Below are 26,443 nucleotides of genomic sequence, written 5' to 3'. Positions count from 1 at the left end.
CTTTGTCCAATGTTGGCTAGGAGTTGGCAATGCCAATCAAACCCCTTAGCCCTTGTACACACAGTCGGACATTCCGATGGAAAATGTCCGATCGGATCGTGTTGTCGGATAATCCGACAGTGTGTGGGCTCCATCGGACTGTTTCCATCGGAACATCCGACGGACCAAGTTTTCCAGCTTGGTTACAAAATTTTCCGACAACATGATCCGTTCTGACTTTGTCCGATCATGTGTAGAGAATTCCGATCGGACAAAGTGCCACTCATGCTCAGATCAAATTCCTACACTAAAGCTATTGGCTACTAGCGTGAACGTAGTCCCGTTGTAACGAAATAACGTCATCACGTTCTGAACGATCGGATTTTCCGACAACTTTGTCCGACCGTGTGTATGCAACACCAGTTTCGGACAAAATCCATCGGACAAAATCCTACAGATTTTGTTGTCGGAATGTCCGACCGTGTGTACAAGGGCTTAGATGTGACAGCATAAAGTGTGGTAGTAGGGAAGTCGGGAAGAGGTTGTGATGTTCCTGATAGGGGCTATGTAAAGTCCCTTTAGTATAGGTCTTCAACCCATGTCTGCAAGGAGTTGGAAACACCACTTGAACCCCTTAGATGGGAGGGTATAAAGTGGTAATAGGGAAGCTGAGAAGAGGTTGGGATGATTCTGATAGGGGCCACATAATGCCCCTTTAGTATAGATCTTTTCCCCATGATTGTTAGGAGTTGGTAATGCCACTAAATCCCCCTTAGATGGGGGGCATAAAGTGTTGTAGTAGGGAAGTCGGGAAGAGGTTGTGATGTTCCTGATAGGGGCTATCTAAGGTCCCTTTAGTATAGGTCTTCACCCCATGTTTGCAAGGAGTTGGCAACACCACTCAAACCCCTTAGATGGGAGGTTATAGGGAAGTTGAGAAGAGGTTGTGATGATTCCACATAGTGCCCCTTTAGTATAGGTCTTTGCCTCATGATTGCTAGGAATTGGTAATGCCACTAAAACCCCATTAGATTGGGGGGGGGGGGCATAAAGTGTGGCAGAAGGGAAGTTGGGAAGAGAGATGCCAACAAAGGTAACCCAGCAGGGCGGACTTTACCTTTCTTGGGAGGACGACCTGTCTATTGGAGCTTTGTGAGTGGCAAGGTGCCTAGCTTTCCCCTAGGGAAGGAAATGGAGGATTCTACCTCTGGGAGCCTTGCCAGGACTACTGGGGAATTGATACAGGAATGTTGGAGGATCTGTGCTTCCCTGATTCCCTGGGCATGAGGTTTACCCCAAAAGCTTGGTAAACTGTGCTGCGAAAATTATGGCAAAAAAAGGTTTTCATATAAACCCGTAAGGACATGCATGAAGATGTAAAAGCTAGTTATGAGGTTTAGTAAATGTGTTACGCAACCAGCTATGAGTCTACCCTTCTTCCTACAGAGTTTGCGTTTAAGCCTATGTCTGGGGTACAGAATATGCAAATGGCTGTTTTTGGGAAAGGGGGGTTGGCCTATCCTAGGGTCGCCACTGCTGTGGTGTGGATTATTTGGCCTTCCCTTCTCCTGAAGTGAGTCGTTTGACTTTCGGCTATGCTATTTCAATGGCTTTTCGAGACCCACTTTCTTGCAATCATCGAATCCCGAACTTGTCCTGACGAAGCCTAACGGCGAAACACGTTGACCCACTAGGGCTCACATTTTATACTGTATGTTTCTCCCCCCCTTCCCAAAAGCACCCACCCCCCCATGTTGAGGGCATGCGGCCTGGTACGGTTCGGGGGGAAAGGGGCGCTCGCTCATCCCCACCCCCTTTCCTGTCCGGCCGGGCTGCGTGCTCGGATAAGGGTCTGGTGTGGATTTTGGGAGGACCCCCCACGCCGTTTTTCAGCATAGGAGTTACTCTTAAAACCCATACCAGGCGACGGGGCTCGTAAGGTGTCAATCTCGTCGATGGAGGCAGCGAGATTGACTTCCTTCTCTGGTCCCGTCGTACCTAAAGTCACGTTCAAAATGAAAGGACTTTAGTCCGTGTGTGGGCAAGTCCGTTCATTTGGAAAGTCCAGTGGCCTCCGCCAAAAGTCCGGTGGATTGTCCGCCGGACCTAGTCTGCCAGAAAGTCCTTTGTGTGTGATCGCGTGTGTGCAAGTCCGCTTCTTCGGAAAGTCCGGCGGACCTCCACTGCAAAGACTAAATCCACCGGATAGTCCGATCATGTGTATGCAGCATAACTGCTCTAACAGTAAACAATCCCCTATGCAGTTTGTGATTAAACGGCTTCTTGTCCAATTTTATTGAATGGCCCTGTGTATTGTTAAGCGACCTGAGACCAAATAGTCTTTTCCCTATATTATGATCACCATTTAGATATTTGTATATTGCAATCATATCTCCTCTTGAGCGTCTCTTCTGCAGAGAGCATAGGTTTAATGTTTGTAGTCGTTTCTCATAACATGCCGGGACCTCCGTGAGTCGGATTGCGGGTCCCACGGACTCGATTGCCGCAGGGATACCCACGATCGTCTCACGGGAAGGAAGAATGGGGAAATGCTAATGTAAACAAGCATCTCCCCATTCTGCCTAGTGACACTGTCACTGATCTCTGCTCCCTGTGATTGGAGCAGAGATCAGTGATGTGTAAAACACAGCCACACCCCCCCACAGTTAGAAACACGCCCCAGGGCTCACTTAACCCCCTACACTGCCACCTAGTGGTTAACCCCTTCACTGCCAGTGTCACACAGTAATCAGTGCATTTGTATAGCACTGATTGCTGTGTAAATGAAAATGGTCCCAAAAATGTCCGATGTGTCCGCCATAATGTTGCAGTCACGATAAAAATTGCAGATCGACGCCATTACTAGTAAAAAAAAATTATTAATAAAAATGCCATAAAACTATGTAAACGCTATAACTTTTGCGCAAACCAATCAATAAACGCTTATTACGATTTTCTTTACCGAAAATATGTAGAAGAATACGTATCAACCTAAACTGAGGAAAAAAAACGTTTTTTTTATATATTTTTGTGGAATATTTATTATAGCAAAATGTAAAAAATATTGCATTTTTTTCAAAATTGTCGCTCTATTTTTGTTTATAGCGCAAAAAATAAAAACCGCAGAGGTGATCAAATACCACCAAAAGAAAGCTCTATTTGTGGGGAAAGAAAGCTGTCAATTTTGTTTGGGTGCAACGTCGCATGACCGCGCAATCATCAGTTAAAACGACGCAGTGCCGAAACGCAAAAAGTGCTCTGGTCTTTGGCCAGCCAAATGGTCCGGGGCTGAAGTGGTTAAGGAGTAGCTAGTTTTATATGGAATTGCTAAGAGGCATTAACTATCCTATCTTAGATATTTCTGCCACTCCTATGGATTCCTTCTTTATCTCAAGGACCTTTCGTCTGTCTGGTTCATGTCCCAGACATATTAGTCTTTATTCGCTTGGCTTATTTTAGCCAGTAGGATTCTAAAACCGCCCCGTACATTCTTAGGTCAGTGAGATAATTCATCATGGTAATTCAGTAAGTTCATATCAAATACATGTAGACTGAAATGACTGAGAGACTCTGAGACATAACAGATGAGGAGGACCTGTCGGGATACAGATACAGTATTGGATCCACCATTGCAGACTTACTTTAAAATGAACCTGTGCTTTGATGTTGGGTTGTCCATGTAATATTCTCTAACCAAAATGCTTATCCTCACAGATAAGGACCACAGACATTTTCAGGATGGATGGAAGACCTCCCGCGATGTCAACGCCGAAAAAAGGACGATGTATGTATGGCAGATATTTGTTCAAACAAAAATAATATATCCTGCTGTCAGAATACAAGGTGTGACAATTTAATTCCCGAAATGGACTGTAAAAAAAAAAAAAAAAAGATTTTGTGCAGGAACGTTGTCGCGGTGGAGGATCAGGCCAGAGTTCCGGTCTTTTCCTCCAGACAGATTCCCGTAACCGTTTCAGAATTTACAAGTAACAATGTTGGTTGACTGTTGGGCCTTGTTCTATGAACTTGTAGTCAACTATCTCCTTGTGATAAAAAAAAAAGCACACCAGCATGAGCGTACAAGGGTTCTCACTCTGTCCACATTTGCATCCGTCCTTAGTCATAGTGGATGTCTTCCTACCCCTCCGTAACCACTTCAGCCCCGGAAGGATTTGCCCTCTTAATGATCAGGCCATTTTTGCGATACTGCACTGTGTCGCTTTAAACTGACAATTGCGCGGTCGTGCGACGTTGTACCCAAACAAAATTGACGTCCTTTTTTCCTACAAATAGAGGTTTCTTTTGGTGGTATTTGATCACCTCCGCGGTTTTTATTTTTTGCGCTATAAACAAAAAAAATAGCAACAATTTTGAAAAAACAAATAATATTTTTTAGTTTTTGCTATGATAAATATATATATTTATATATAATATATATATTTTGCTATGATAAATATATGATATGATAAATATATATAAATATATATATATATATATATATAAAAAAAAAAATATATATATATATATATATATATATATATATATATATATATATATATATATATATATATATATATATATATATATATATATATATATATATATATATATATATATAAAATGTCTCTCAGTTTAGGCCAATATGTATTCTTCTACATATTTTTGGTAAAAAAATAAACAAATCTCAATAAGAATATATTGATTGGTTTGCGCAAAACTTATAGCTTGCTTCTACAAAACAGGGGATAGATTTATGCCATTTTTTAAAATTAGTAATGGCGGCGATCTACCATCATTACCGATCTTCCGTTTTTATCATGACTGCCACATTATGGCAGACCATATCCCAAATTAAAAAAAAAAACAAAAAAAAAAACACACATTTCTTCTTCAGTTTAGGCTGATACTTATTCTGCTACATATTTTTGGTAAAAAAAATTGCAATAAGCGTATATTGATTGGTTTGCGCACAAGTTATAGAGTTTACAACATAGGGGATAGATTTATGGCATCTTTATTTTTATTTTTTTATTTTTACTAGTAATGGTGGCGATCCGCGTTTTTTTTTTATCGGGACTGCGACATTGTGGCGGACACATCGGACACTTTTGACACATTTTTGGGACCAGTGACATTTATACAGCAGAGCTAAAAATAGCCAATTATTACTGTATAAATGTCACTGGCAGGAAAGGGGTTAACACTAGGGGGCGATCAAGGGGTTAAAGCAGAGGTCCACACAAAAAAGTAACCTCTGCTTTTCGGGAACCCTCCCCCCCTCCGGTGTCACATTTGGCACCTTTCGGGGTGGGGGGGGGGTGCAGATACCTGTATAATACAGGTATTTTCACCCACTTCCGAGAATAGACTCCCACAGGAGCCACGCGCATCAGGTTCTATGCCGTGTAGCGGATGCGCGTGCACCTGCTATAGATGTTTAAAGGGTCGACGTATATATAATAATAAAAATGCCATAAATCTATCCTCTATTTTGTAGACGCTATAACTTTTGCGCAAACCAATCAATATACGCTTATTGCGATTTTTTTTTTAGCCAAAAATATGTAGGAAAATACATATCGCCCTAAACTGAGGAAAATATATATTTTTTATATATATTTGGGGGATATTTATTATAGTAAAAAAGTTAAAATTATTGCGTTCTTTTCAAAATTGTCGCTTTTTTTTGTTTATAGTGCAAAAAATAAAAACCGCAGAGGTGATCAAATACCACCAAAAGAAACCTCTATTTTTGGGGGGAAAAGAACGTCAATTTTGTTTGGGTGCAACGTCGCACAACCGCGCAATTGTCAGTTGAAGCGACGCAGTGCTGAATCGCAAAAAGTGCTTTGGTCAGGAAGGGGGTAAAATCTTCCGGGGGTGAAGCGGTTAAATTAAAGAGGAAGTAAAGCCTCGGGGGGGGGGGGAACACCCTGCAAAGCAAAGGCATAATGAGCTAGCATGCATGCCATACTAGCTCATTATGAATTACTTACCTGAGATTGAAGCCCCCAAAGCGACCCTCGTTTGCCTCCTCCGACGCTGCCATCTATCTCGGAGTGACTTCTGGGTATTGCAGCTCCAGCGCTGTGACTGGCCGGAGCCGCGATGACGTCACTAATGGCATGATCGCCGTTAGAAGCGCCATGCTCAGTGCACCTGCGTCCGATGTCTGCACTGTGGCTATTTCTGCAAATATCTCCTAAACCTTTGAGGTTTGGGAGATATTTCTTGCACCTAGAGGTAAGCCTTAATCTAGGCTTACCTGTAGGTTAAAGTGGTTGCAAAGGGTTTACAACCACTTAAAATCCACTATTGTCAAACTTTAAAAAAATCAAGCTAAAAAGACACCAACTAAATATTATGTCCAGTTGTTGGTACAATTTAAACCTAATGCCATCTTGTGGTCGAATAACAAACCACAAGTGAATGATTATTTAAAGAAAAGGGGAAATTGAGAAAAGGGACTGGAGGGTAACCAACCCCCGGGACTTTTACAACGGCACCAAATATATTCAATCAATAAATAAAATCAATGAAATTTTTATTTTAGTGTACAAAAAGCATTTTTCGAACAATTACATCCATTTACATATAAAATAAAAGATGCGGGTATACAAAAGTTGGTATGTAAGCCTACAAGGCTCCATAAGTTACCACATTTATATACGATTTAAACTGCATTGTTTCTTTCCTACATGTTTCGCTCTTCAGAGCTTCCTCAGGACAATTGCAGAATACAGCAATCAGTAGAAAACTGAAATTATACAAACAAATCATTTGTTTAGAAATACAAATACATGGATAGTTCTGTACACATACAACCCCCTAGGGGTACAAGAGGTGTTTTGCCCATATAGGCTGACACATCTAATTGAGTAAATCTGGTGGTAGGGTTCATTCATGTCCAACATATTAGTTGGAGAGGAATGAAGCCCCCACCCTTAGAGTATTGAAACACAAGGGCATAGTTTGCATATCAATATTAAGTAACCTATTAGTTCTCCAAAAGGGAACAACCAGACCATTCATATGGATGGTATCCCAAGATTGAATACATAAGGTATGAAATATAGTTCTCCTTTGTGGAGATTGCAGATAGGGTCACAATGAAAATAAAATATGTGACAAAAACAAATAATACAATAAAAAAAAAAAAATGTGAAAAATAAAGGTAAACAAAATATTACAATGAAAATAAGAAAATAAAACAAACAAGAACAAGAAAAACATCTTACCCCATATATCTGGTAAGTTAATATAATTGTCTATCGTAGTTTTCAAATGTTATATGCATCTATTAGTGCTTAAAAGGGAAGTAAACCCTTCCAAACAACTTGGACCTATAGGTAAGCCTAGATTAAGGCTTACCTGTAGGTCCAAGAAATATCTCCTAAACCTATATGGTTTAGGAGATATTTGCCCGAAAATGGGCACCGCTGTCTACGGCGCATGCGCCGTAGACAGCGGCGCGCATGCGCACTAAATGCGGCAAGTCCAAGAATGGATTTGCCAAATTTGTCGACTCCCGTGCGCATGCGCGGGAGTGACGTCATCGCGGCCTCGCCGTATGACAGCGGCGGAGCTGCGAGGCGCGACTCCCGTGCGCATGCGCGGGAGTGACGTCATCGCGGCTTCGCCGCTGTCATTGGTCGGAGCTGCGAGACGCCACCAGCAAGATGGACGCGGCGGACTACAGGGATCAGCGGCGACTTCGCTGGCTCCTGTGTCAGGTAAGTGACACATAATGAGCTACTATGCGATGCATAGTAGTCCATTATGCTTTACCTTTGCAGGGAAAAAAAGAGGAAGTAAACCCATCAGGGTTTACTTCCTCTTTAAAGAGGAAGTAAACCCTGATGGGTTTACTTCCTCTTTTTTTCCCTGCAAAGGTAAAGCATAATGGACTACTATGCATCGCATAGTAGCTCATTATGTGTCACTTACCTGACACAGGAGCCAGCGAAGTCGCCGCTGATCCCTGTAGTCCGCCGCATCCATCTTGCTGGTGGCGTCTCGCAGCTCCGACCAATGACAGCGGCGAAGCCGCGATGACGTCACTCCCGCGCATGCGCATGGGAGTCGCGTCTCGCAGCTCCGCCGCTGCCATTCGGCGAAGCCGCGATGACGTCACTCCCGCGCATGCGCACGGGAGTCGACAAATTAGGCAAATCCATTCTTGGACTTGCCGTATTTAGTGCGCCTGCGCGCCGCTGTCTACGGCGCATGCGCCGTAGACAGCGGTGCCCATTTTCGGGCAAATATCTCCTAAACCATATAGGTTTAGGAGATATTGCTTGGACCTACAGGTAAGCCTTAATCTAGGCTTACCTGTAGGTCCAAGTTGTTTGAAGGGGTTTACTTCCTCTTTAAACGAGGACAAACTGTCTTTTTTATCATCAAGCAGGCGGATCGCGGCGAGAGCACCCTTAAGGATCCCCCAATTAGTCCCCCCAGGGATCTGCAGAAGCACGAGAAACATATATGTAATATATGTAGGCCACTTCAATAAAATGTCAAAATGGCACAATCAACACTGTAAAACATACCTGGTGGAACCAAGAAAGTGGCTGAACTAGAACCAGTTAGGCATACCCGGTACCCATGATCCCCATGTGTTGTCAGATAGAGATTAAGCAAGGTATAAATTCTGAACACAAGAGATCTCTCTGTGCTGGTCTCTAAAAGAAAAGAGTAAGAAGAAAAACCATGTCCCCATCAATGTTGTATAAACATCTCAAGAGTATAGAATGCGTAACTCTAGACTTGGACTTCAGGGTCATCCGTCTAGTCCCATCAGAGCCATTTCATTCCTACCTGTTGAATATAGTAGTATGATGTAATCAGAAAGATTTGAGTGCTTTTTCATCCGTGCAGCAGCTCCACATGTCAGCTTCCATCGCTTGTTTGGATGACACTGACCGGGACCCGCGTTATAACTCGTGCTTCCAGCCCGGCGGCGTCTGACGTCACCGCCGGGCTGCGGGCACACCTATCTGGGAGGATCTCCTTCGTGCGCGTCTAGATGGCGAATGCGCATGCGCAAAGGACGTGAATTACGTCCGTATAGCGCGTCGGCCATATTGGATTCTGGCCAAAGTCAGGAGATTTGCCAGTGATGATCCATCTATGCCTGTACTCTGGTAGGAACCTGACATTCGGTCAGAGACAGGCGGCCATGATGGCTAAGGGCAAAATGCCCTGATCTTACTATCAGATAGATCAAAGTGCAAATAAACAGAGATGAAGATGGGCCGACATAAATGTCAATCACCATGCATCCCTGATTTCAAAGATGGAAAAAAGAATTGTTTGCAACAGACAGGCAAAAAAGGAAGGGGACCTCACATTTAGAAACGGGGCAGGCTGATCGAACCCCTAACTGGTTGGAAAGGGTTATAGGTCAGACCCGCCCCGGGGTGCCCGTAAAGACCCAGGGAGGGCAAGGAGCACTTGGAGGGTCCCTTTCAGGTATGGAGCTCTCACCACAGTCCGCGAGCCATCAGACATCCGCGACAATGTGTTGCCTATTTGATAAAATGCAATCATTTATTACTGCAATATACCGAGGAGTAAAAAAAAAAAAAGGGGAATCTTTTAACAAAACAACCCTCCCTTCCTTCTTTTATTTAAAGAAAAGGTTTGAAACTAATTGCATCATTAAGTCCCGGAGATCGGGTAGCCTCCAAATTAAATATCCATCGAGTCTCTCGTTGTAAGAGAGTATGATTGTAATCCCCCCCTCTATCTCCCGGAGGAACATATTCCAAAGGGAAGAAGTGCATGAGACTATCGTTGAACTGATGATATAAACCAAAATGTCGGCTGATTGGAGTTTCCATCTTCTTCCCCCGCACCAGGGACACATGGTCCCTGATGCGGTGGAAGAAGGGACGCTTTGTCTTCCCAACATAGAAAGCATTACATTGACAGACCATAATGTACACCACCCCCACTGATTGACAGGTCACAGCAAATTTGGGTTTAACCACTTGCTTACTGGGCACTTAAACCCCCCTCAGTCCCAGACCAATTTTCAGCATTCAGCGCTGATGCATTTTGAATGACAATTGCGCGGTCATACAACACTGTACCCAAATGAAATTTTTATCATTTTTTTCCCACAAATAGAGCTTTCTTTTGGTGGTATTTAGTTACAGCTCGGAGTTTTATTTTTTGCTAAACAAACAAAAATAGATGCAAAAAAAAAAAAAAAAATCATGTTTTAATAGTTTGTTATACAATTTTGCAAACGGGTCATTTTTCTCCTTCATTGAAGTGCGCTGATTAGGCGGCACTGATGGCTGCATTGGTGGGCACTGATGGGCTGCATTGGTGGGCACTGATAGGCTGCATTGGTGGGCACTGATAGGCTGCACTGGTGGGCACTGATAGGCATAGTTAAGGCGGCACTAATAGGCACAGATAAGGCGGCACTGATCGGCACAGATAAGGCGGCACTGATGGGCAAAGATGGGCACAGATAAGATGGCATGGATGGGTGGCACGGATAAGTGGCACGGATGGGTGGCACGGATGGGCACTGATAGGTACCACTGATAGATGGGACTGATGGGCACTGATAGGTGGCACTGATAGGTGGCTCTGATAGGTGGCACTGCTGGGCACTGATGGGCGGCACTGCTGGGCACTGATGGGCGGCACTGCTGGGCACTGATGGGCGGCACTGGGGTGCAGCACCTTTGCGGCAGATTGTGGGCACTGTGGGTGGCACTGTTGGTGGCACTGCTGGATGGCACTGTGGGTGGCATTGTGGGTGGCACTGTGGGTGGCGCTGTGGGCACTATGGGCACTGCTGGGTGGCACTGATGGGGGGCACTTACTTTCATTCAGGATGGCACTGTGGTGGGCAGGTGGGCACTGGCAGGGGGCAGGTGGTCAGCTGTATTGCTGGCCGTGATCGGGACTGATGTCCCGATCACGGCCGCCGGTGATCGGCTTTTTTTTTCTCTCCTCGCGCTGTCAGCGCGAGGAGGAATGATAGCCGATTACCGGCTCCGTTCTGTCACATGATCAGCTGTCATTGGCTGACAGCTGATCACGTGATAAGGGGTCGCGATCGACCCCTTACACGGATCGGTGATCAGGCGAGTCTCATGGACTCGTCGATCACAGAGCGCGCCGCGCGCGCCCCTCAGGGGGCGCGCAGGCCGCTCGTAACCGGGACGACATCAATAGACGTAGTCCCGGAAAAGTAGACGGCAATAGCGCGGATCTCAAGTGGTTAAACAAACGACCATTTGGCAGACGTATGGATCTCGACGCATGTAGATATCTGCAAAAACCACATTTGTGGCACGGGGTACATCCTGTTTGTTTAAGACCCACCTTTATGGGAGGGGAAAAATGACTTTGTACTAGAGAATCCTTCAAAGATCGTGATCTCCTGGTGACACCAAGTGATTTTGATATTGTACACACTGATGGTATGTTTTATAGTGCATAGCCAACACTTAACAGAGAGCGCGGTTTAATTAATATATTTATTAATTCCTTTTGGCACATAAACGGGCCACTTTGCCTATAACGAGCAGCTATCAGACCAAATATAATAGATTAACCACCTTCGCAGGTTAGGGTAATTCCATTTACCCCTTCTATACCATATATATATATATATATATATATATATATATATATATATATTATTTTTTTTATTTTTTTTTACACCATATACTACAGTTGTACAACCCATATGAATAGGAGATATAGAAGTATTTTTTTTTTATTTGTCCCCTATTCACACTATTGTTTTCTATGTACCCTTTCCTTGACTGGGGTTGATCAGGTGCAGGAAAATGAAAGAAGCCAGACTTAGCAGTCTATTCATTAAAATATTTGCTGCGATGAATCATCATAATGAGTTTAATATGTTTATTTCTTATAATCATCAGCTCCATCTAGTGGCCAAAATGCAGAATTTTCCTGAAATACCTCAATAGGGACAATACAACATTATGGCCACTAGATGGAGCTGATTATAATAGGAAATAAACATAATACACTGATTACGTTGATCGTTCATGATAGCTGTGTGAATCCTTGAAGCATTCGCACAGCAAGTTTTTTTTTTTTTTTTCTATAAATAGACACCATAATGTGAATGGATTCATAATGCACATTAGCACAAAGATAACTATATACTTAAATACTATATACCTAATATTTCATGTCTTCTTTTTTATAAATAACCCCTAACAGATTCATCATTATTCAAGGAGTTGGCACGACTGCCTTCCATTCTTTTTGGCCATTACTCAAGGTAAAGATTAATTTCACCAAGGTAAAGATAAAAAACTGTTCCATTGGGCTTTTTAACAGCTAAAAATATTTCCAGGTCAGTCATATATATAGGTCTGTTATATATAACATATGGTATGTCATAAATCATGGCATGCATCTGTAATGTATGATCTCACAATCATCATTATTCCAAAAATACTAATGTTTAACCACTTCAGCCCTGGAAGATTTGGCTGCTGAATGACCAGGACATTTTTTGTGATTCGGCACTACGTTGCTTTAACTGACAATTGCGCGGTCGTGTGACGCTGTACCCAAACAAAATCGACGTCCTTTTTTTTCCCCACAAATAGAGATTTCTTTTGGTGGTATTTGATCGCCTCTGCGTTTTTTATTTTTTGCGCTATAAACAAAAAAAAACGACAATTTTGAAAAAAAAAAAACACAATATTTTTTACTTTTTGCTATAATAAATATCCCCAAAAATATATAAAAAAAAACATTTTTTTTCCTCAGTTTAGGCCGATATGTATTCTTCTACATATTTTTGGTAAAAAAAAAATCGCAATAAGCGTATATTGATTGGTTTGCGCAAAAGTTATAGTGTCTACAAAATAGAGGATAGTTTTATGGCATTTTTATTATATATATTTTTTTTTACTAGTAATGGCGGCAATCTGCAATTTTTATTGGGACTTCGACATTATGACGGACACATCGGACAATTTTGACACATTTTTTGGGACCATTGGCATTTATAGAGCGATCAGTGCTATAAAAATGCATTGATTACTGTAAAAATTTCACTGGCAAGGCAGGGAAGGGGTTAACACTAGGGGGCGATCAAGGGGTTAACTGTGTTCCCTCAGTGTGTTCTAACTGTAGGGGGAGGGGACTGACCTAGAGCTAATAGGAAAGTCATGATCTGTCACTCCTCACAGAACAGGGATTTGTGTGTTTACACACACTCGTCTCTGTTCTGCCTCTTGTTCCCACGATTGCTCGTGGCAGGCGGTCATCGCGACCGTCGGCCATGAGCATCGGCACCCCCGCTGTGCAGCGGGCGCAGGCACGCTCCTCCGGCGGTGCGCGTGCGGCTGCTATCCCGATCCCGCGAGCCGACGTATAGCTACCATGGCTCGTGGGATTGCGCCGTCCTACCGCAGTAAAATGACGGCAGCTGGTCGGCAAGCGGTTAAAGGAATGAAACCCGTGAAATTTGTTCTCTATTGACTAGAGAAGACATGAGATATGTTGGTAAAATTTCACCAAAGCAGAAACTTGAAATTTTTCTCATTGAGTTGCTTAGGCTAAATTTGCTGGGAATTTTTTTTTATTTTTTTTGTCATAGGCAGACCAGCTAATGTAGTAAAAAACAAAAAAAAAAAAGGAAAAAAATCCTTTTTTTTTTTACTACATTAGCTGGTCTGTCGATAAAATCCAGAGGGGCATCACCGCGCATTACCAGCACTAGGTTCTTCCTTTTTCTTATTTTCTATTGGATTAGTCAGACCAGGTGTCTCATACACACCGCCAATCCCTGCCTTATTAACCACTTGCCGACCAGCCGCCGCTTTTGTACTGCGTCAGAATGGCACAGCTGGGTGAAACAACGTTATGTCATGTCACTTCGTCCTGTGGCCACTAGGGATGCAAGCTGGCCGCCTCCAGAGCCGATGCGAGTGCCCGCCGGGCTCCAGCGATCGCTTCTAACACACGGAGAACTGGGATCACACCATTTCCCGATTCTCTGAGGGGAGAAGAGACAGATCATCTTTTCATACAGAGTATGAACGGCGATCTGTCATCTCCCCTACACAGTCCCCTCACCCCTTCAGTTAGAACACAGAGAGGGAAGACAGTTAACCCCTTGATTGCCCCCTAGTGTTAACCCCTTCCCTGCCAGTGACATTTTTACAGTAATAAGTGCATTTTTATAGTTTTCTGCCCCGCTCCTGTGTGAACCCAGGCTGAAATGACTATGACAAGCTTGGGTTCACACAGGAGCGGTGAGGGAAAACCGCATGCGTTTTGGACAGGAGTTGCACCACATTCTTTTTCAAATCTGATTCGATTCTTTGCAGTGGGATTTGAGCCTATTCCTTTTGTATGGGCTCAGATCGCACTGCAAACGTATCAGTTTCAGGTATCAAAACATTTGTCACAAGTATGAGCACTCATGCAAATATACGTCAACCAATACCAATGCCGGTGCAACCGTCCCCGCAGGGGCGGGGCTCATTGGAAACCAAGCAGTTTCCTTGATTTAGGGATGTAACGCGAAAGAATAGCTTTACAATTTGTATCTTTCTGTTCCTAGAGACACATGTGATTTGCTAAGATTGGATACGCCTAATAAATCATTCCTGCCTACGCTTGATGCATCACCGTGCCGGCACAGTCCTCGCTTACTTTCTAATGGCTACTACGCATTCGAGGATGACAGCTATAATACCGATGACGAAGGCAACCTGTCATTCAGCCCAACAAAATGTACCATTTCCTATAAAGAAAACATTGTAAGGTATTTTCATTGGGCATTGATTTTGAGTAGCTGCTGAAACAGATACTAGTCCATGGGGTTCAGTGTTGGTTTTTACCCCCAGTCAATTCTACTCAGGGCTGCAGATCTCCCATCTTGGATTTGGATGTTGGCTGTGACTTCCTGAGGATTCACGGTTGGCTCCCCATTGCGCTTGCATTGTGCATGTGACTCTGGGAGATTGGTCCTGCAGCCTCCTTGGGTGTTATCCCAAGAGGCTGCAGGTGGGCCGAGGCAATGTTATCCTTGTTTAAGTGATGATTAAGAAAGCAAGAGCGAGTACCTGTCAAAGTAAGGTATTTGCTCCCTGGAAAAAAAAGTGACCGAGAAAAGTCCTATAAAGCTAGAGGTGGGAGAGGAGAGGCGCCGTCATGTAGCCTACAGGCTGCAGGGAACGGTCTAGAGCTATGGTTCACTGTATAGAGAGATTAAGGGTCTATTTCAGGCGGGCGGTCTGGGGGGCGGTGAAAACAGGCCGTTCTACCTCAACCCCCCTGGCCACCCACCCGGAACTGTAAAATAAGTTTGACAAATGTTGCGACCTCAGTATGGATTTTGAGCGCAACTCAAAGCTTGAGACTCTGCTCCCATGATCAACAGTAAATGAAGAGGGACCCAGCTCTCCCGACCAGTCAGTATAACAAAGAGGTATGGGGTGGCCTTAGCCTATGTGTCTCCACCAAGAAACCATGCCCTCTCAATGCGTTTTCGCCCCAGTGAGCAGGGCGAAAGACGTCAGGTAGCGTGACATTCCATGCCACTGACTGGTTGGGAGAGCAGAGCCCCTTCTTATTTACTGCATACACTGCTTCAAATGACACCAATTGTTAAACTCGCCCATTGGTCTGGATGTAGGGCACTTCACTCCACCGTGAGTGTGAAAAAGCCCTTATTGGGTACTAGAGGGGATGGTCAGACTTCAGATACGCAACTTGTGTGGCTGGAGACTGGAAACCTAATGCAGAGGACTGTCAGAGACTGGGGACGTGTTACACTATATTGTCAAAAGTTTTGGGACACCTGCCTTTACACGCACATGAATTTAAATGGCATCTCGGACTCCGTGCAGGCCAGTCACTTTCCTCCACCCCAAACTCACTCATCCATGTCTTTATGGACCTTGCTTTGTGCACTCATGTGCAGTCATGTTGGACCAGGAAGGGGCCATCCCCAAACTGTTACCACAAAGTTGGGAGCATGAAATTGTCCAAAATGTCTTGGTGTGCCGACGCCTTAAGAGTTCCCTTCTCTGGAACTAAGGCGCCAAGCCCAACCCCTGAAAAACAACCCCACACTATAATCCCCCCTCCAGCAAATGATTTGGACCAGTGCACAAAGTAAGGTCCATAAACACATGGTTGAGCGAGTTTGGGGTGGAGGAACCTGACTGGCCTGTCCTGACCTCAACCCGATAGAACACCTTTGGAATGAATTAGAGCGGAGACTGTGAACCAGGCCTACTCCTCCAACATCAGTGCCTGACCTCACAAATGTGCTTCTGGAAGAATGGTCAAACATTCCCATAGACACACTCCTAAACCTTGTGGACAGCCTTCCCAGAAGAGTTGAAGCTGTTATAGCTGCAAAGGATGGGCCAACTTAATATTGAACCCTACGGACTAAGACTGGGATGCCATTAAAGTTCATGTGCGTGTGTAAAGGCAGGCGTCCCAATACTTTTGACAATGTAGTGTATATGAGAATGCTAGAAATCGCAGTAATTTCAGTACCATTTGCAATCAGTGTTCTCACTCCCACCACTGGAGTCTGCAAAGAGTCACACAGCAAGTATTAAATGGTTGCCTATGATCTGAAGTCCATGTCAAACTGAAATATTTATCCATTTGTTTGTTTTTAGAATATTTAGAAGGAGACGTAGACCACATGCCCAGAGGGCCCTTGATCTTTCAAATCACAAAAACCAAGACAGCTGGAGGCCACAGCCTGAAGATGACCTCGGTGACTGTGAACCGCTAGACTTTGTTCAAACGTTCAATAACTATGCAGGTAGGACTTCCCGACATTTACAGTTTCTAAGCCCTTCTTGTTTAGGTCTGATTCACATCTATATGTTTTTTCAGTGCGTTTTAAGTTTTGTAAAAATGCACTACCGTCTATTTAAAGCGGTAGTAAAGCCCGCTCTGTAATTTTTACTTACAGGTAAGCCTATAATAACGCTTACCTGTGGGTAAAATGAATATCTGCTAAATGTGCATGCTCCAGCTATGTGATTGGCCGGAGCCATGATGACATCAGTTCAGGCATGAAGCTCTGAAGTTCCGGCAAGGTATGCCAGACCATCAAAGCGAATGTGCCAGTGACGTCACCGGCTGCATTGGCTTTGATGGTCTGGCATACCTTGCCGGAACTTCAGAGCTTCATGCCTGAACTGACGTCATCACGGCTCTGGCCAATCACATAGCTGGAGTGCGCAAACCCAGAAGAAAGACCGAGGGGAACATCCTCTGAGGTCAGCCCTCTCAACGGTGACAGTACAGCGCTGGAGGATTTTGTTCCAAGGTGAGTATTTCATAATGTGCTAGTATGCGATGAATACTAGCACATTATGCCATTACCTTGCAGGGTTTTTTTTTTGTTTGTTTTTGTTATTTTACTAGATCCGCCATTTACAACCGCTTTAGCATGGTTTCCTATTGATCATGTTCATATCTATGTGTTTTCCACTGGTTTTTTTTTTTTTGTAAAGGATCAGTGAGTTTTTTTTCCCACAGCAGGTTGCATTTTAAGTTTCATAGTCTTCAATGGAAACTCAGTGGAAATGCATCAAAAACGCAGTGCTTGCGTATTTTATGACCCCTTTCACGCTGGGGAGTTTTTCAAGCATTTTTCAGGCATTTTTCAGGCGCTTTAGCATTAAAAAAAGCGCCTGTAAAGCACTTGAAAGAATACTCATCTGCAATCCCAATGTGAAAGCCCAAGGGCTTTAAGAGCCCTTTCACAATGCCAGCGCCCGAAAAATGCTCGTAAAGCGCCGCCTAAACTAGCGGCGATTTACCAGCATTTTCCAGGCGCTTTTAACCCTTGCTAGTAGCCAAATAAAGGGTTAAAAGCGTCCACAAGGCGCCGCTGCCAAAAGCGCTTTTCAGGCGATTTGCAGGCGTTTTGCAGGCGCTTCCCATTGATTTCAATGGGAAGGGGTGCTTTAGGAGCGGTGTATTCACCGCTCCAAAAGCGCTGCAAAGAAGATGCTTGCAGGACTTTTTTTCACGCCCTGCCAGCGCAGCACCTCAGTGTGAAAGGGGTCTATGTGTTACTGCTGCATGTTTGCTGGTTTCTCCTGCAAGACAACAGATGCTTCTCTAAAACGCAAAATGCATTAAAAATGCATCAGAAATGTGTAAAAAAATGCAAAACACACCCGGAAAATGCATCAACAGCAACCTACATAGGGGAGAACCAGGCGTAGTGCGGTTCTTTCGTTTTCTGTATCAGTGCAGGTGCCTGCTATCCAAGCTGTCTCTACTTAGGCTCCACTCACATCTATTCATGTTGCTTTTGAGCATTTCTGCAGTGCTTTTTGCTGTGCTTTCTGCGTTTTTTACTGCAATTTTACAGCGATTTGCTTTTTTTATGCTTTATTTTTTTTTTTGGGGGGGGGGGATTGTTGTTAGGCAGATTTAAAAACACAAATTGCGGCAAATGTGGTAAAAGCGCACTACATGCTTTTCTGCAGCTTTTCCATTGAAATCTATTCAACCAAAAAAAAGGAAAAAAATAAAAAATAAATGTTTTGAGTTTAACCACTTCAACCCTGGAAGGATTTACCCCCCTTCCTGACCAGAGCACTTTTTGTGATTCGGCACTGCATTGCTTTAACTGACAATTGCGCAGTCGTGCGACGTGGCTCCCAAACAAAATCGACGTTGTTTTTTTGCCACAAATAGAGCTTTCTTTTGGTGGTATTTTATCACCTCTGCGGTTTTTATTTTTTGTGCTATAAACAAAAAAAGAGCATCAATTTTGAAAAAAAAAAGCAATATTTTTTACTTTTTGCTATAATAAATATCCCCCAAAAATATATATAAAAAACAAATTTTTCCCTCAGTTCAGGCCGATACGTATTCTTTTTTTTTTTGGTTAAAAAAAAATCGCAATAAGCGTATATTGATTGGTTTGCGCAAAAGTTATAGTGTCTACAAAATAGGGGATAGTTTTATGGCATTTTTATTATTCTTTTTTTTTACTAGTAATGGCGGCAATCTGCGATTTTTATCAGGACTGCTACATTATGGTGGACACATCGGACACTTTTGACACATTTTTGGGACCATTGTCATTTATACAACGATCAGTGCTATAAAAATGCACTGATTACTGTGTAAATGACACGGGCAGGGAAGGGGTTAAACACTAGGGGGCGATCAAGGGGTTAAGTGTGTCCTAGGGAGTGATTCTAACTGTGTGGGGATGGGCTACCTAGGACATGACAGCGATCACTGCTCAGGGAGCAGTGATCTCTGTCTTGTCACTAGGCAGAACGGGGAAATGCCTTGTTTACATAGGCATCTCCTCGTTCTGCTGCTCTGTGATATGATCGCGGGACACCAGCGGACACCGAGTCCGCGGGTCCCAGGGGAACGGGCACAGAGCACGCGGCACACGCGCGCACGCCCACAATGCTGATTCTTAAAGGGGGCGTACCTGTATGCCCATTTGCGCAGCTGTGCCATTGTGCCGATGTATATAGTCATGCACTGGTCGGCAAGCCATTAAAAAAGTCCCTGACCCGTTCCAAAAAATGCAGAGGCACAAAAATGCATTCATGTGAACATGTTCTATAGGGACCCATGTTAAAAAAATGTCCTGCATTTCTCCAAAAAGCATGAAAAAAATGCATTGGTGTGAACAGAGCCTAGGACCTGATTCACACCTATGGCATTTTTAGTGCTTTTTGCATTTTGCAGATTTGCACTACAGTCCATGCAACGTGGTTTCCTATGGAACACGTTCTGTAATGCAAATCTGCAAAAAGCACTAAAAATGCCATAGGTGGTGTAGGGGATCTTCCCGGGGTAGGGTGAGTTTGGACACAGTTCACAGCAGACTTGGAATTTATAAAGCAGACCTTGGCGTTTATTCGTGGTACAAACAGTCCAACAAACAAAAATATACGGCAACACCGTGCTTTTTAAGTACAACAGAAATAAATAAAAAAAAACAACCTAGCCCGGCTGGGCGCTTACTAACCGGTTCTTCTCACCTATCTGACACTTATAAACACAGCGTCTTTCGCCTGGATATCGCAGGGTGGGTTTTAGCTCCAGCAGTGGCTGCGCTCGCAGCTTCCTCCAACACACAGACTGTTCATTCCCTGGCTGAGAGCAACCACCTGCAGGCCCCGCAGAGCCTTTACCTTCCCAGGCTAATTAGGATCACAGCTCACCTGATCCAAAACCCAGAACTGGACCGGGGGGTGTGTGGAATGACAGGTCCCTCTACCAAACCTACCTGCCATTCCATATAAACCCAGGCCCGGCAAGATTAAATAACAACTCAGCAGCATATTGCTGCTGAGAAACTGATCCATCCTGGACTTACCATCTCACACTGTGTAGCAACCTAGGTGAGATGTACACCCCCTCAACCACTTCTCCAGTGACATGTCTACATATCCCCCCCCTCTTTTTCAGACCGGAGGGCTGAGCCTTTTGTCCCCACAGACAACTTACCCTCGACAATGCGTCAGCATTTTCCTGTAATTTCCCTGGCCTGTGTTCCACAGTGAAATTAAAGTTTTGTAAGGACAGAAACCATCTAGTCACTCTTGCATTTCTCTCCTTGTTTAACTTCATCCATGTTAGGGGGGCATGGTCTGTCACCAACTTGAATTTCCTGCCTAGCAAGTAATACTTTAAAGATTCTAGGGCCCACTTCACTGCCAAACATTCTCGCTCCACAATGGCATAATTTTTCTCGGCCGGGGTTAGTTTTCTACTCAAGTACGTCACCGGATGCTCCTCATCATTCACTACTTGTGAGAGTACTGCACCTAAGCCTGTGTTAGAGGCATCTGTCTGGACCAGAAATTCTCGCCTGAAATCGGGGGTAACTAACACAGGTGGTTGGCACAAGGCAGACTTAAGGCTTTGGAAAGCCTTCTCGGCCTCTGGGGTCCACGTGACCATTGCTGTCTTTCCGCCCTTTGTCAGGTCAGTTAGTGGAGCAGCAACTGAGGCAAAGTTCGGCACAAATCTACGGTAATAACCCGTAATACCCAGGAAAGCTCTAACCTGTTTCCTTGTCAGGGGTCTAGGCCAATTCTGTATTGCCTCAATTTTATTTAGCTGTGGCTTAATCAATCCTCTCCCAACAATGTAGCCCAGATATTTGGCCTCTTCTAGGGCTAGAGCACACTTCTCGGCATTTATGGTCAACCCTGCATCACTTATGGTATCCAACACGGCCTGTACCTTACAGAGGTGACTTTCCCAATCAGGGCTAAAAATGACCACATCATCGAGGTAGGCGGCTGAGTAATCACGATGTGGTCGCAGAATCAAGTCCATCAACCTCTGGAAAGTTGCAGGCGCTCCATGTAACCCGAATGGCATCACTACATACTGGAATAGCCCATCAGGGGTGGAGAATGCAGTTTTCTCTTTAGCCTCACCAGAAAGTGGAATCTGCCAGTAGCCCTTTGTGAGATCGAGGGTGGTTATGTACCTGGCGTTACCTAACTTCTCAATCAACTCATCTACCCGGGGCATAGGATAAGCATCGAACTTGGAGATCTCATTCAACTTTCTGAAATCGTTACAGAACCTCCAAGTTCCATTGGGCTTTGGGATTAGCACAATCGGGCTGGACCATTCACTCTGTGACACCTCAATTACCCCCAGATCAAGCATACGTTTTACCTCGGCAGATACGGCTTTCCTACGTGCCTCCGGTATCCTATAGGGCTTTAGGTTTACTCTGCTTCTAGGCTCAGTTTCAATGTGATGATGGATGAGGTGGGTACGCCCTGGGAGGTCAGAGAACTTGTTTTTGTTTTTCTGTAAAAATTCCTGAACCTCCTGTTTCTGTGACACTGATAGAGTATCACCTACCTTGACTGGAGGGATTGGTGGTAACAAATTATTAACAGTATTTGTCGCCACCAAGGATTCCCTGTCTTTCCAGGGCTTGATCAAGTTTATGTGATAAACTTGGAAAGGCTTCCTTCTACCTGGTTGGTGCACCTTGTAGTTCACCTCACTGATCTTTTCAACAATTTCATAAGGACCTTGCCACTTCGCCAAGAATTTACTCTCAACAGTGGGGACTAGTATAAGGACCCTATCGCCTGGGTTGAATGTCCTGATTCTTGCGGACCGGTTGTAAATTCTACTTTGGGCCTCTTGAGCTCTCTGGAGGTGTTCCCTTACCAGGGGCATTACAGTGGCTATACGGTCCTGCATTTGTGCTACATGCTCAATAACACTCTTGTATGGGGTGGACTCATTCTCCCATGTCTCTTTTGCAATGTCCAGTAGACCCCTAGGGTGACGACCATAGACCAACTCGAATGGTGAGAACCCTGTGGACGCTTGGGGCACTTCCCTAATAGCAAACATGAGGTAGGGTAATAAATGATCCCAGTCACGACCATCTTTTCCCACCACTTTCTTCAACATATGTTTCAAAGTTTTATTAAATCTCTCCACCAATCCGTCCGTCTGGGGGTGGTATACAGAGGTACGGATGTGTGAGACTTTAAATAGTTTGCATAATTCCTTCATCAGTTTTGACATAAATGGCGTACCTTGGTCAGTTAGGATTTCTTTGGGGATCCCAGTCCTAGAGAACATATAAAACAACTCACGCGCAATTGTTTTAGATGCAGTGTTTCTTAAGGGTACAGCCTCAGGATAGCGGGTCGCATAATCCATGACGACCAAAATATACTGGTGTCCTCTAGCTGACTTTACCACGGGACCCACTAAATCCATGGCAATACGCTCAAAAGGCACCTCTATAATAGGGAGCGAAACCAAAGGACTGCGAAAATGTGACACTGGGGCACTAACCTGACATGTGGGGCACGACTCGCAGTATTTTTTAATGTCATCATATACCGCCGGCCAAAAAAACCTCTGGAGAACCCTCTCTCGCGTTTTGTCAGTCCCCAAGTGTCCCCCAAGAACATGGTTATGTGCCATGTCAAGCACCTGACGCCGGTACGGCTTAGGTACCAGAAGCTGTTCCACAATCTCATCCTTAATCTTATTGACTCTATAGAAAAGATCATTAGTCACCGAAAAATGTGGAAATCTTTTTTCAGCATCTGGTTCCTGAGGTACCCCATTCATTACAGCAACCTGCTCTCTCGCATTTTTGAGAGTGGGGTCCTGTAATTGTGCAGCGCCAAAATTATCCCTAGACACCTCTAAGTCTAGTATATTTTGCTCAGTGGGAGGAGCCTCCTCCTCCCCAGCCAGGACCTGCAAAGGAAAACAATCATTTTCATCCTGCACACTTTTATCATTCACAGGGGACAAGGCAACCCCCTTAGAGGTATCCCCACTCCTTTTGGGGATTTTTCTTTTTTCCCAGAGAGCCCAGAATAATGGAAAATCGCGCCCCAATATTACATTATGCATGAGGTTTTTAACCACACCCACTTCATATTGTACGATGCCTTGTTCAGTCCCGACTTTAGCCAGCACTATAGGGTACACTTTTGTATCACCATGTATGCACACAACACTCATATGCTTTTTAGACTCTAAGTCCCCAGCCACCAGGCTAGCATGCACCAAGGTTACGAGGCTTCCCGAGTCCATTAACGCCTTAACAGGAAGGTCATTGATTGTAATATTGCAGATTTGCGGTTCAGTCTCTAGTCCAGGAACTGCAGCACAAGATGGTTCCGCAAATAGCGACTGACGCCGGCTAGCGTCACACTCCATGGGTTCAGTGGTAAGAGGGCAATGGGCAGACACGTGTCCCGCCTCATGGCATCTCCAACACTGGATAGGGCCTGGTCTCTTTGGCAAGGAGTCCTTTTCCCTCCATCAGCACCCCTCCACACTCCCCCAATAGATGGAAGTCTCTTACCAGCTGACGGCACAGATCTGGCGTTCCGGGGAGGTGAAGATGCTGCAGGAACATCACGGAGGTAGTCCTCAGTCGCCTGGAACCTCTCGACAAGGTTGACAAGTTCGTTTGCATTCTTAGGATCACCTTGTCCCACCCAGCGTTGCAGGTCAGTAGGAAGCGCTCGGAGGTAGCGATCCATCACGACCTTCTCTAGGATTTGTGCAGGAGTAGAAGTGTCTGGCTCCAACCACTTTCTTGCCAAATGGATTAGGTCATACATCTGGGACCTCGCTGATTTGTCCAGACTGTAGCTCCAGTTGCGTACCCTCCGGGCACGGACTGCAGTAGTAACTCCTAGTCGGGCAAGTACCTCCTCTTTTAGCCGAGTATAGTCCTTAACCTCTTGCTCACTGAGGTCATAGTAGGCCTTTTGAGGTTCACCTGTTAAATAGGGCGCAATTACCTCTGCCCACTCAGCGGCTGGTAACTTCTCTCGCTCAGCCACGCGCTCAAATACTGTTAGATAGGCCTCAACATCGTCCTCAGCAGTCATCTTTTGCAGCGCTTGCTGCACAGTCCTTCTCCCAAAAAAAATCTCTCGATTTACTATCAGGTGCTCAATAAGTTGTTGTTGGCTTTGGCGCAAAGCTTGCAACTCTTCCTTATGCATCTGCTGTTGTGCAGCCATGGACTGTTCATGTCGTCTATTGGCCTCTGTCTGAGCCTGCTGTTGTTGCAAACTCACTTGCATAAACTGCTTCAGCATCTCCTCCATGTTGCTGGATCGTTCTTGGAGTGTAGTTGCAGCTTTCACCCAGGACATAAGCAGCTGTAGCCAAGTCTGTCCACACCGTTGCCCCTAGCAACCGTGTTGCCCGAATTCTCCACCAATTGTAGGGGATCTTCCCGGGGTAGGGTGAGTTTGGACACAGTTCACAGCAGACTTGGAATTTATAAAGCAGACCTTGGCGTTTATTCGTGGTACAAACAGTCCAACAAACAAAAATATACGGCAACACCGTGCTTTTTAAGTACAACAGAAATAAATTAAAAAAAACAACCTAGCCCGGCTGGGCGCTTACTAACAGGTTCTTCTCACCTATCTGACACTTATAAACACAGCGTCTTTCGCCTGGATATCGCAGGGTGGGTTTTAGCTCCAGCAGTGGCTGTGCTTGCAGCTTCCTCCAACACACAGACTGTTCATTTCCCTGGCTGAGAGCGAACACCTGCAGGCCCAGCAGAGCCTTTACCTTCCCAGGCTAATTAGGATCACAGCTCACCTGATCCAAAACCCAGAACTGGACCGGGGGGTGTGTGGAATGACAGGTCCCTCTACCAAACCTACCTGCCATTCCATATAAACCCAGGCCCGGCAAGATTAAATAACAACTCAGCAGCATATTGCTGCTGAGAAACTGATCCATCCTGGACTTACCATCTCACACTGTGTAGCAACCTAGGTGAGATGTACACCCCCTCGACCACTTCTCCAGTGACATGTCTACAGTGGTGTGAATCAATCAAACAGACCAGACAAAACAGTCATTGCTCCTCTGATTACAGAAAAATACAAAAATGAAATTTGCCTTGCATGATAACTAGGAGGGTGCTTCATTGTCATTATAGCAATTTTCTATTTATCCTGTTTACTTTTATCACTGAAAGTGAAAGAAAATCCCAAATTGTGGGTCTGCCCCAGAATAGGAATGGGGACAACTAGGGATTCCCTCACTTTGGACGGATTTTCTCTCACTTCCTGTTTTGGCTATGGCACAGGAAGTGAAGGGAAATCTCTCCAAAGGGACACAGATGGTAAAAAATAAAACTGACAGGGGTTTACTATTTTATCCTTTCCATTGATATTTTCTCCATGGTACAGAAAGGATTACCGCTTGTACTTCAAGAAGCATTATTGGACCAAGTCTTGCTGCAAGTTTTTCCCAAGTATTACAGTCAGAGCAATCCAATCTTAAAGAACATCAAACTTCTCAACCATCTCAGGACAATGGTAAGAGGCTTAGAATTCCTATCCCAAATTGTATACATTTTTTAAGCAAACAATGGCAGGTCAGCAGATCAAATCAATGTATAATTGGCTCCCGCTACTGTCAATCACATTCAGAGTGCCAATGAGAAGAGGGATGGTGCGGGGCCGACCCGCGGCTCTGTGTCTGAATGTACGTGCAGAGCAGCGGCTCTGCTCCAATTCCCCCCCACAGCAAGTTGTTTGCTCTGGGGGCACTTGGCAGGAGGGAGGGACCAGGAGCGCCAGCGAGGGATCCGAGAAGAGGAGGATCGGGGCTGCTCTGTGCAAAACCATTGCACAGAGCAGGTAAGTATGACATGTTTGTTATTTTATTTTTTTTAAAGAAAAAACATGCCTTTAATATCACTCATAAAGGTGCACTAGGCTATAAGAAGATTGCCAAGACCCTGAAACTGAACTGCAGCACGATGGCCAAGACCGGACAGTAGTTTAACAGCACACTTTCCACTCAAAACAGGCCTTGCCATAGTCGATTAAAGAAGTTGAGTGCACGTGCTTAGCGTCATATCCAGAGGTTGTCTTTGGGAAATAGACGTATGAGTGCTGCCAGCATTGCTGCAGAGGTT

General features: G+C 44.6%; 1 protein-coding gene across 2 annotated transcripts in view; it reads left to right on the top strand.

Annotated features, from left to right (window-relative positions):
- Positions 1 to 26,443, top strand: part of TMEM71 (transmembrane protein 71) — a 57,634-nt gene that overhangs the window by 11,674 nt on the left and 19,517 nt on the right. For both annotated transcript variants that reach the window (XM_077493364.1, XM_077493363.1), the window contains exons 2-6: positions 3,694 to 3,763; positions 12,202 to 12,262; positions 14,564 to 14,767; positions 16,644 to 16,792; positions 25,710 to 25,838. In XM_077493364.1, coding sequence (XP_077349490.1) covers positions 3,718 to 3,763; positions 12,202 to 12,262; positions 14,564 to 14,767; positions 16,644 to 16,792; positions 25,710 to 25,838 — 589 coding nt within the window. In that variant the 5' untranslated portion in view covers positions 3,694 to 3,717. The remainder of the gene's footprint in view (positions 1 to 3,693; positions 3,764 to 12,201; positions 12,263 to 14,563; positions 14,768 to 16,643; positions 16,793 to 25,709; positions 25,839 to 26,443) is intronic.

This window comes from Lithobates pipiens, unplaced genomic scaffold (assembly GCF_037356315.1).
Source record: "Lithobates pipiens isolate NorthernLeopardFrog02 unplaced genomic scaffold, aLitPip1_a1.2 Scaffold_19, whole genome shotgun sequence".
Lineage (NCBI taxonomy): Eukaryota > Metazoa > Chordata > Amphibia > Anura > Ranidae > Lithobates > Lithobates pipiens.
The sequence above is the reverse complement of the archived record's forward strand: the minus strand, read 5'-3'. Positions and strand labels throughout refer to the sequence as shown.